The 12,440-nt window shown below is 39.1% G+C and overlaps 1 protein-coding gene across 1 annotated transcript; it reads right to left on the minus strand.

Annotated features, from left to right (window-relative positions):
• Positions 1–857: 857 nt before the first annotated feature.
• RFXAP (regulatory factor X associated protein) lies at positions 858–10,624 on the minus strand. Its single transcript, XM_039473263.2, has 3 exons — positions 9,855–10,624; positions 4,448–4,555; positions 858–2,300 (listed from the first exon to the last, which is right to left on the minus strand). The coding sequence occupies exons 1-3, from the start codon at positions 10,308–10,310 to the stop codon at positions 2,190–2,192; spliced, it is 675 nt and encodes a 224-aa protein (XP_039329197.1). The 5' UTR covers positions 10,311–10,624; the 3' UTR covers positions 858–2,189.
• Between the last annotated feature and the right edge of the window lie 1,816 nt (positions 10,625–12,440).

A 12,440-nucleotide genomic window follows, 5' to 3' on the forward strand; every position in this document is an offset into this window, starting at 1 on the left:
CTTCCCCAGTGAATGACTCTCATTTGGCCCATAGATGGTCCATTGCTTTGTCCACATCCCAGGCAGCAGGATGGAGGAAGAGAGGAAATGAGCTGCTTGCTCCCTTTTTAAGGGTGCCATCTGGAAGTTGCACTTATCACCTGTGCTCACATCCCACTGGCCAGAATTTACTCATATGGCCACACTCAACTGCAAGGGTAGCTGAGAGTCTTAAAAAAATAAAATCAGTATTTAAAAAATTGATGTGTAAAATATATACTGAAAAGTACAAAAGTCATAAATGCGTAGCTTGTTGAATTTTCACTAATAGCACACACATCCCTAACTAGTAACTGGAAAAGCAAGCAATCTCCCGAACACCGGAAGACTCCACAAGCCTTCTAGACTGTATCCTGCTCATACGGGCATTTTATCCTGCTTCTCTGTTCTGACAGCATACTTTCATCTGCTTTTCTACTTATGTAAATGGTAGACATGTCATTTGTGTCTAGATTCCTTGGCATGGTATGTGAGAATCAGCTTTATGGTTGTATGGCTATGTTCCCAACCCAAAATTCTTCTCATTACTCATCATCAGAAATTCTTATAAATATTTAAATTCAGTCCTTTTTCATTCAGCTCTCTTTAGACTATTCTTTTCCCCCTTTCCCATTTCCATCCGTTTCCCATTTCCCTACTTTCCCATTATTCCATCTGAAGAAGCATAAGCTAAACGTTTTCATCATAAACAATAACTTAAGCTTCAGAAACAACTCTCGACATCTTAAGTATGAGAATAAACTAACAACAACAAACAGTAGAATTCCTCTGCATCTGGTAGGAATAAATTAAAAAACAGAATAAAGAAATCAGCCAACTCAAAGGTCAACATCAACTGGACTTTAATGAATTAATTTTGTTAAAAGTGTTTTGAACAGAAATGCAAGTAAAAACACACACATTAAAAATGAACTAAAACATTCTTGCTCTCCATAAGTACTTCTTAGAATAGCCATGATTAAGTTTAATATATAGAATTTAAAAACCAAGTGACTAACAAAGTTTTGTACAGTTAAACTTGAGATACATACACTTATTATCCTAATATTGGATATATCCTCTTGACATTTAATTTGTTATTCCTATTGGTAGGTTTGCCTTTTTAAAGTTTTCCTAGGAGAAAGTATAAGAAAAAAGTATCCAGATTACCTACCATTTTTGAACATTACAGGAAATAGCAGTTTTGAGATAGCTCAATTTTGAAAAATGATGACAAAATGCTGGAGTGTGAATTTAATTTTCAGGATCTCTTTTTTGAAAAGGATTTTTTTCATTTTTTTAAATGAAAAATAAGTATATGAAAAATAATTTTGTCTTGGCATTGGCAGGCTGAGATCTATGGTGCTCACAAATTCAGTACACAAGAGTGTCTGCTTTAAGAGATCAACTCTAACAGGTAACATGAAAGAGAAAAGCCAGCTGTGGGACATCCCAGGGTGCTTAATCCCTCAGGTTTTACTAGCACACCTCTGAAAAGAGATAGACATCCTAAATTCACAGACATTAAACAATAATCACTTTCCTTACATCTATATAAAACGTGTTTACCTCTCTGACAGCTTCAGTCTTAACTGCAAAGAAAGGTTATTAGGGGAACCCTATTATAGGTGCCCTAACTACATGTTAGCACCACAAAACAGCCATTAACATTTCTTAGGAGTGTTACTGGCACTGTGAATAAGACAATTGTTAGTATATGGGACTACCCCTGACACTGCAGAACACTTAGCATTTTTGGCCACTCACTAAAAATCAGCAGTTTTTAAGGTCACTATGACAATCAAATTGACCCTTGATGAGAACCACTGAGCTAGGTGCTTCAAGATTAGTATCTATTAACTTTATGACTTCCACAGAAAGTAACTGCATCATTACCTTCAGTAACAATGACTGAAGAGGTACATATTTTTTTTTAAACATTGTAATTAAATATTATTTTAGAAAGATAAGCGGACTTCTTCAAACTCATAGTAATCTGAAAGATTAGATGCACAAAGTGCAATACTTATTCATCCCCAAATGCACACATACATTTACAGGAAACTGTTTATGTTCTACAGGCATGTATTATCCCATTTATCTTTCATAAAAAAATATGTTCATCTATTACAATAAGATAAAAACCATGTAGATGTTCTCGATATGTTCCCTCATATTGATGCTCCTGGAAACTGCTGCTGTCTTTGTTCCAAAACTTGCTGATTTAATAGTTGTTGCTGTTTCTGTAAAAATTGCACTACTTCTGGACTTCTTAGCAACGACTTGGAAAAAAGGAAAAAAAATATTAATAGCATTATTATGTGATTAGATTGTTTTCATGCTATGAAATTACTCTGATGTGTCCCTACACATGATACAATGTTTACAAAAATATGCCTCAATGAAAATCACTTTTATGTCTGATGCACTGCAATTAAGCTGCAAATTGAAAATAACGTGATGTCAAACATCAAAACACTAAAACCTAAAAATAATGGGTGAAGTCTGTTATTGGTGACTTTGGGCACAAAGCAAACGCCTTCTGTGATACGCCAGCAAATATACTCTCTTGAAATATGTAAAAGCAAAGAGCTAAAAGTAGCACTGACCCAGGAATATAGCAAGACAAAAATGGAGATGAAAGGGAGCCACATGTGAAAATGGCAGGTAAATGCAAGTTTGTACATATGTATAAATTAGTGCTGGATGTCAAGTTTCTCATTCATAAGGCATAGCCAACTAAGTCTTCACAAAGAAATTAAAAATTGTGTGTGCATATACATATATATCAGTATATACCAAAATTTCAGTGAAAAAAACCCTAATATAACTGCTCTAAATCATCCAATAACTTTTTATACACTCATCATTTTAAAATATAGTTGTAATAATACAACAAATATAACAGACTACGATTAATATATTATTATTAGAGACAGGGTCGCACTCTGTTGCCCAGGCTGGAGTGCAGTGGCACGAGCATAGCTCACTGCAGTCTTGAACTCCTAGCCTCAAGCATTCATCCAGTCACAGTCTCCTTTAAAATGTTTTTATAATAAAATACTTACATATAAGTTGCAAAAAGATAAACTGAATAATGTGGACATACTATCATTAAATACTGATTTTAAGATTATATGAATTATATCTTAGTACATTTTCTATTTATTAGTTTTGTTTAAAAATTATCTTAGCTGTTATGACACTGTTGGACATTTTACTATGTGTGATGAATATATTTGTGATAAATAGTAAACATAAAGGTATTGCTGGTATTTGTGATAAATAGTAAACATAAAGGTATTGCCGGGAATATATTTATCACAAATACCATTTTATTATTTGTGATACATATATTCTCGGTAATATCTTTATGTTTAACTCTATTCATATTTAGGATTTATGTTGTGTAAATGTCTTCACATTAAATGTGATGTCTGAGTCAAAAGGGATGACTCCTAGTACACAGTGACCAACTGCTTTCTGAAAGTGCTGTACCAATACATAATGCCATTAACTGCATGAGAATCTCCATTTCATGAAACCCTCAACATCACTGCATCGTGTGTAATCGTTTAAGTAATTTCTGCTTTTTGTTTGTTATTTTTGCTGATATTGAATACCTTTCCATATCATTTAATGGTATTCTGCCTTTTTTTTTGTTTCTTTTGCAATGTATTGAAGCCAAAGTTTTTTCCTCATCAAATTATAGGAATTTTTATAATCTTTCTTTACAGTTAAAAGTGAAGCTGTCATAGAGGTAAACATATTATATATATATACACACACATACATATATGGAATATATATATATAGAAACAGATCATGTTTAATGATTTATAGGGTGCTCTGTTGCCTAGGCTGGAATATAGTGGTATGATCATACCTCCTTGCAGCCTCAAAGTCTTGGGCTCAAGCAATCCTCCTGTTTCAGCCTCTTGAATAGCTGGGACTACAGCTATATACCATCACACTGCTGATTTTTAAATTTTTTTGTAGAGATGGGGTCTTACTATATTGCCCAGAATAGTTTCAAATTCCCAGCCTCAAGTGATCCCCTCCCACCTAGCTTCCCATGAACCACCAGGCCCAACCAGGAATATTTTATGTGATAAAATACCAGCCACATTAACCATAGTTTTTTATATTTGTAGATATTTTTGCTATTTAAACTACAACATTCATTTTTACGTAGTCAAGTTTATAATCTTTTCTCTAGATTCCATCTATATAAGCTAAACGAAATCTCATTACAGATTTTTGAGGTAAATTTCTGATTCTTTTTTAAAAAATTTGACTCCTTATTAGGAATTTATTTTGATGTATACTGTGATATCATGAGCTAAAATCTCAAAAATCTCAATAGTTCCATTTATAACAAACAACGTTTGTTAACACATTTGTAACTGATTTACAAACAGATATTTACCAGTCTTTTTTGATTTAACACTTGTTCTAAAAGAGTAGGTCTTGCAGGACGATCCCCAAAAGATCCTGTTCTTTGTTTAACAATGGAGAGTATGTTATCTGCACTTTCCTAGGATAAATGATAAAAATGCAAATAGATAAACAGTTAATGTTATAATTCATGATTACAGGTCTTTCAATGATGTAATGAACAGGTCTTTGCATTTCTTCCATCCTCTTGCCCAGACTCTATAAAACTTTGGGAAAGTCCTTCATTATCATAAGGCAAGGTATGGGCAGTTAATTTTATATAACATTCCTCCTTGTTCCCTTTTCCCCCGGATCTTCCACCTGGGTTCTTTAGTCTCTTGATAGGTCTCAAAATTAATAGTGTGTGAGAGGTAGGCCACTAAGATTGGGGCAGAGTCACTTGTGACCTATTTTCAATATTACAAAAAATGCCAAGTGAATTGACCATTTTCTTCATATAAAGCTATCCAGGCCAAAACATAATCTGCTTGCCTTTGGATGAAATATATGAACTCAGAAGCAAATTATACACTGCTCAATAAGATACCTAACTGATAGTTTTTTACCCAATTAACAACCAAAACAAATGGGGAAGTAGTAAAATATCATTTAAAGAAGTAATTGATAACCAAGCTTTCAAAATTTAGAAGTCACTAGAAAAATTAACTTGCTTGAAAAAGCACTAGTATAAATAGTCTCCTGCCATCTGTATGGACAAAACAGGTAAGTCCTAAACTAATACCATTACCCTGAGATTTCAACACCCCAAAACAAAATCAGCAGTACTTATTACCCCAGTTACCTACAGCAGCTTAAATACTTATAATTTTGCTGGCATAACAAAATTACTGTTTAGTTGACTGAAATATTCTGACTCTTACAAGACTATGCTACAATACCACATCCAAAATTCTTACTAAACAAATATAAAACTATAAATATTTTATCAGAAAGCCATACCTTACACGAATTTAACCAATCTAATATTACAAAAATATCTCATTCCTAGACATTTTAGGCCTCAAGATATAGAAACTGTAAAAAGAAAATTCTAATACTCAGAGGAAACAAAAATAATTTCTTCCTCCCCCACCAACACCTGAGCTGATTTTATTTATGAGATTCTTTCATTTTTATGTGCATGATAACGGAATGCTGAAATTGACTTGATGGTGCAGTACCCTCTGCCCTCACAACCTCACTACGAAGATTCAAAAGGTTAATATCACAAAATATTAGATACTAAATTAGATAGAGAAGCCTGTACTGAAAATAATCTTTAGTCATCTACCACAGACTCATACAGATGTTGGAATTCTTTTTCAAAAACTTTTAACACTTTCTGTCTTACAGAGTTTACCACTTCTGCTGTACTTCATTTGGTTTTTAATAGCTCTAACGTTTTGGTAGAATGTTAGGTAGCTTTACTTAAGCTGAGCTGAAATATATATTCCTTGTGATTTACGCCTAAGAGTTCTAGATACCTCAGAACTATGCCATATAAGTCTACTGCTTATCTTACATGATAGCTTTTTAGATATTTAATAACAACAATCCCACCAGCAGATGTCAATTCATTTATCCTTAGTCCCTTTATGCATTTCTCATATAGCATACTTCTTAGATTTGTGAGGTAGACATTATACACACTTGTTCCTTATTTAACCTTGACTTGTGTAAGAAATATTTTAGATACCTTAATTTCTTTAATTTTTTTTACCTTAATAAATCCTTCATTGGAATAGAGACCTTACTTTCTAATCTTGCTGCTCACAATATAGCAGAAGAGTCACAAAATTTATAGGCTCTCAATTTTAACCCACTCCATCAGGGTAGGATCCTCTGCTACTTCCTGATTAGAACACTTCATTTAAAGACTCCAAACCCAAATCCCATAGCCTGGCATTCAATCCTATAAAAAATTTGCTTCAACTTATCTTTCCAAATTTCTCTCTCATGAATTTTCCACTCAACTATTACATTTTAGCTAGAACAGTCCACTTGCTATCTTCGCAAAAAATGTTTTCTGTATTTCTGCTTCACTTTACCAAAATGTGCTTCTCTTTCCTTTTACCTACCAGAATTCTAGGGAAGCAGTGGAGTAAGGGGGTAAAAGTGAAGGCTCTAGAATAAGGCTGTTTGTGTTTGAGTACAGTATTCGCTGGCTTTTTGACCTAGGCCAAATTCTTTAACTCTCTGTGCCTCAGTTTCCACATATGTAAAACACAGTACCTAGCCCATTGATGAAAGGTTGTGAGACTCCATTTATAGCTTAACACAGTGCTTGGAACATAAGAAACTCAGCTTATTAAGCATAAACTATTACCCATCCTTTCTGGTTTATATTGAGTGACAATTCCTCTGCAAAGCCTTTCTGGAGTATCTCAGCCTACAATGATCTGTCCTCCTCTGAACTACTGAAAAACGTCTATATAGTTTGCTCTTATTATATCCTGACTGGCATTGTTATTTTCTTTACATTCACTCAGTTCAACAAAGATAAAGACTAACAGATCTTGCAGCCTCCTCAGAACTGATAAAGTATCCCACAATATAAGACAACTTGGATAGCAAGCTATCATTTGTTGTTTATAGCAATTAATTATCGTTCCTAAAAAGTCATTCAAGGTATTTTAAAATAGTGAAGCTGGATGCAGTGGTGAGTGGCAATCTCAGCTACTTGGGAGGCTTAGGCAGGAGGATCACTTGAGCCCAGGAATTTGAGGCCAGCCTGGGCAACAGTGTAAGACCCATCTCTAAAAATTAGATAAGTAAGTAAGTAACAAAATAGTAAAATTATTAAGGCTCTTTTTGTGTGAAATACAGAGGGAGATTCTAATTCAGTATCCATTTGTCTTTTATACATTTTCTTCACTGTAGATGTAAATGCTAGGTAGTCTAAAAAAAAAAAGTAAGCAGCCATAGTTATACTTCTTCTTTGAAAATAAGTATTATTAGGCTGGGTGCAGTGGCTCACACCTGTAATCCCAACACTTTGGGAGGCTGAGGTGGGAGGATCATTTGAGGCCAAGAGTTCAAGACCTGAATGGCCAACATGGTGAAACCCTGTTTCTACCAAAACTACAAAAATTAGCCAGGTGTGGAGGTGTGCACCTGTAGTCCCAGCTACTTGGAAGACTGAGGCACAAGAGTTGCTTGACCCCAGGAGGCAGAGGTTGTAGTGAGCCGAGATCATATCACTACACTCCAGCCTGGACCACACAGAGTAAGACTCTGACTTAAAAAAGAAAGAAAGAAAAAAAAAGCATTATTTTGCTCTCTCTCTAAATAATTCTGAAGTGAATGAGCACCTTTGGAACTTACTGAGGAACAAACTTTATCACCTTTGCTAACTTTCATTCTTTTTCAGATGTTTATTTCCCTAAATCCCTTTAATCAGAGATTTGGTAAAACATATTATTTTACAAGAATATGGATTGAGGGGGTTTTAAAATTATGATTACAGAAGTCCTGAGCCCATGAATTAGTATGCAAAATTAAACTTACATAATGCATTTTTCTAGGAAGAGTGTTCATTAAGTCATCAGATATTCGAAGGAATCCTCTTACTCCAAAAGATAAAAACTTAATGAAAAGAGAAGTCACTCAGTCCTAACCAGTGTGAATTATGACACACTGGCAACTGTAGATTTTAGATATATTTAGAATATTACTTTTTGTTTTTGAGACAGTCTTGCTCTGTCACCCAGGCTGGAGTGAAGTGGCATAATCATGGCTCACTGCAGCCTCAACCTCTGGGCTCCAGTGATCCTTCCACTTCAGCCTCCCAAGTTGCTGGGACCACCGGCATGTGCCACCATACCTGGCTAATTTTTAAACTTTTTTGTTGAGATGGTGTCTCCCTATGTTACCCAGGTTGGTCTCGAACTTCTGGGCTCAGGTGATCCTCCCTCCTCGGCCTTCCCAAGTTCTGGGTTTACAGGCATGAGCCACTGTGCCTGGCCTAGAACATTACATTTGTAAACAATTACAAGGTCTAATATTTTTGTAATGGAGCACTTCAATTTCAGCCTGAAACTAAGAAATTTAAAGACTTAGAATACATCCTAGGACACTAAGACAGCTTACAGTTTAAAAAAAAATTTCTTTTGATCACTTTTTTTTTTTTTAAAGAGATAGGGTCTCACTATGTCACCCAGGCTGGAGTGCAGTGATGCTAACAGGCCCACAGCAGCCTCAAACCCCTGGTTCTCAAGCAATCCTCCCTCCTCACCTTCCCAAGTAGAGCTGGGTATACAGACATTTGCTATCATATCTCGCTTGGATCACCTGTAACAAAACTAAATTTTTCTCTACACTGAGGGATTATATAGCTCACACAACAAGAAATATCTGCTTATCTGTAACATCCTCAAAGTATACCAGTAACAAGACAATAATAATGGCTACGGTTTATACACTTTTACCAGTTGCTGGACACCGTGTGAACACTATGGAATAGCTCACATATTCACGGCAACACTATGAATGACAGACTATTTTAATGCCCATTTTATAGAGTTTAATACCCTATTCAAGCCACACAGCCAGCAAATGATGGAACAGGGATTTGCACCCAGAAGTCCAACTCCAGAACACTGGTTTTACTTTCGACTCAGTTCAAATCAAACAATCCAAAAGTTTTTTGATACTTATACCCCATTATCATCCTTTTTTTCTTACCCCCCCTCCAGGGGTACTAAGAAAAGGGGTAGTGAGAATAGGGTACTAAGAACAAAGATACTGAGAACAAGGTATATTAAGTATTGAGGTAATGAGAACATGTGAACACGGGACTAAACACAGGAGTAATGGGAACAGAGTTGTAAGAAAAGGGTACTAAGTACAGGGATAATGCAGACAGGGGACTGAGAATAGCAGTACTAAAATAGGATACTAAGAAAAGGGTTAACAGAACAGGAAACTAAAAACAAAGTACTAAGTACAGGAGTATTATGAATAGAGGTACGGAGAACCGAATACTGAGAACAGAGTACCAAGAACTGGATACTGAGGACAGAGTACTGAAAACAGAGATTACTTTTGCAGAAGTACCAACTTCATCTAGGTTCCTAAGTCTCCTTTAATGATGAACCATACTGATCATTTACTCTATGTCCTTCCAGGCATATCCGAGATCTATGACAGCTCTGCCGATGTCATCTTATTTTTACTGAAATTTCTGCACCGATCACATGGGTGCAACAGAATTGTTACCGCTTTGCACATGTTGGTATGAACTTTAATTTAGGGCAAACACTCTAATTCCCAACTACTTACCCAGTCACTGCAACCTGACCCATTTGGAAGCGGGTGGGCAGGCCCTGGAGATGGGATTTGGGTTAAGATTGGGTTTCTTCTTCCACCTCCCATCCCCAGGCCTCAGCTAAGTCTGATACCTCGAGTTTGACGTTTCCCGCGCTGCTAGTCGAAGCGGTCCCACTGCAGTTCAGAGCCTGGTCGCTCTTCTTCTTTTTATACTTGTCCTTGTACATCTTGTTGCGGTGTTTCTTGCACATCCACGGCTTGCGCTGCTTGGCCACCTGGCTTGTGGTCTCGCTGCAGCCTTCGTAGGTGCAGGTCTTGCTCATGCTGCCCCCGCCGCTGCCCCGCCTCCGGGCGCCCCCGCTGCTGCCCTCGCCCCCCGAATGGGTCTCTTCGTCCTCCAGATCCTCCAAACTAGCCGCGCTCTCGCCTCCCCCCGGAGGGTCCGAGGTGTCCAGCAGGTCCGCCTCGTCCTCCCCAGCCTCCTCCTCGCCATCCCCGGCCCCTTCGCACAGGTACCTAACGGGCTTGCCCGACCCGACGCTGCCCCCGGGGGCCGCGGCCTCGTCCTGCCCAGCACAGGGCTGCATCACCAGCAGGGTGAACTGCGAGGCCGCGGCCGCCACCGGGGCTGGCGCCAGGGTGGGAGCTGCAGCCGGGGCTAGGGCCGCGGGGTGAGGCACGCCGCTGGCGGCCCCAGACCCCGCGCCCGCCGCGACATCCTGAGCCTCCGTGCTGCTGAGACCTGGCCGGGGTCCACGACCCCGGACCTTCAGCACCTGCCAGGCCTAACTGCACTTGGCAAACCAAAGACTCAGAACACACGAGGGTAAAAAGCGCCGGAGCCGCGAAGGCGCCCCAACTGCGCCTGCGCGACCGCTGCCTGCGTGTCAACGTGTGTACGCCCGCGGGCTGTCAGGGAGCGCTGCGCCTCTGGGGGCGGGCTGAGCGCACAGCCGGCGGGACTGACTGCGCAGGTGTGGCTCCGCCCACTTCCGCCAGCAGCGGGATTCTCAGACGGCGCCTCGGTGGGTGTGTCGTGGTTGGCCAGGCAGCGCCGTTTTACCTGAAGCTGTTTTATCTAAAACGGTTGAAAGCCTTTTCTACCGGAATTCCAGTATGCAAATTAAGATTGTTCCTGAGCGGTCTCTCACGACTTGTAGTTTAGGATGCTAATTTTATTGTTTGCCCCCACACGGCCTTTAAGGGGAGATTGGAAGCTGGGAGGTCGTGGTGTCACAACCCGGAGCCGCTGGCTCGCAGTCCATGAAGGCAGAGGTGGCTTATTTGAAAATAGTGGAGCAGAGAGGGGTGGGCCACACCTTTGCCAAGTTTTATTTGTATTGAGGGATAACTTTGTTTTTTTCTTTTGGAAACTCATTTGATTTTTAATACTGGCTCTTTGCTGTGGGCTCTGAGATAAGTCTTAACGTTTTCCTTAAACACAGTGAAAATGTGTGAAAAGGAATATTGAATGGCAAATGTTTAAAAAAACAATGAATGTTCTATCAGTTCTACCAGTTGCTGGGCAATAGCTGGTTGTTAAATCTTGGCTTGCCCAAATCCCAGGAGAGAAAATATCCTGCGGTACCCTGAACTGTTAAGTCGATGTTCTTTTTCCCTTCGTTCTAGTCTTTTGCCTAGTCAGATTTCCCATCCCACCTACTGGAAAGCAGTGACTTTATTAAGCAAACTATAAATCCGTTCACAGTAAGATGTTTGGGTGCTGACGTAGGTAGATGTTACGGTTTTTTGTTTGTTTTGTTTTTGTTTGTTTTTGTTTTGAGACGGAGTCTCTGTTGCCAAGCTGGAGTTCAGTGGTGCGATCTCGGTTCACTGCAACCTCTGCCTTCCAGGTCCAAATTAGTCTCCTGCCTCAGCCTCCTGAGTAGTTGGGATTACAAGCTTGCACCACCACGCCCAGCTAATTTTTGTATTTTTAGCATAGACAGGGTTTCACTGTGTTGGCCAGGATGGTCTCGATTTCTTGTCCTTGTGATCCGCCTACTTCAGCCTCCCAAAGTGCTGGGATTACAGGAATGAGCCACTGCGTCCCTCCTGGGGCTGGAGTGCAGTGGCGTGATCTCAGCTCACTGCAACCTCCACCTCCCGGGTTCAAGCAATTGTCTTGCCTCAGCCTCCCGAGTAGCTGGGACTGCAGGTGCGCACCACCATGCCCAGGTAATTTTTGTATTTTTTAGTAGAGACGGCCAGGATGGTCTTGATCTCTTGACCTCGTTATCCACCTGCCTTGACCTCCCAAAGTGCTGGCATTAGGGGCGTGAACCACCCCAGCCAGCCTGGTCAGTTCTGTTTTAAAGAGAGGCATGTGAAATTAGAGCAACCTGGGTAGTGCTGTCCTGTGTGACCACAGCAAGTTTGTAACAGACTCTCCAGCCTCAGTTTCCTCATTAGTAAAACCTGGCACTAGGTGGTGGTGTGCTAGGGCCACTGATGATACCTGGTTACTAAAATTTCAGGAATATAATTAGCAGAAAAATTAAACACTGCTATTATTAAAAATCATAAACTTGTGATAAGATTATATTAAAAACAAACGTTACAAACCTCAAAACTCTTCATTTTCTAATTAATTTATTATGTTTTACCATTATCTATGCTCTTAAGATTATTTATGTCTGTATGTGTATGTGTAAATATTATTTAGTGGTGTGTTACTGCAGATTTCACCAACTCTGCCCTCAGTATGTCATGTTGAT

This window comes from Saimiri boliviensis, chromosome 16, assembly GCF_048565385.1.
Source record: "Saimiri boliviensis isolate mSaiBol1 chromosome 16, mSaiBol1.pri, whole genome shotgun sequence".
In the NCBI taxonomy this organism is placed as follows: domain Eukaryota; kingdom Metazoa; phylum Chordata; class Mammalia; order Primates; family Cebidae; genus Saimiri; species Saimiri boliviensis.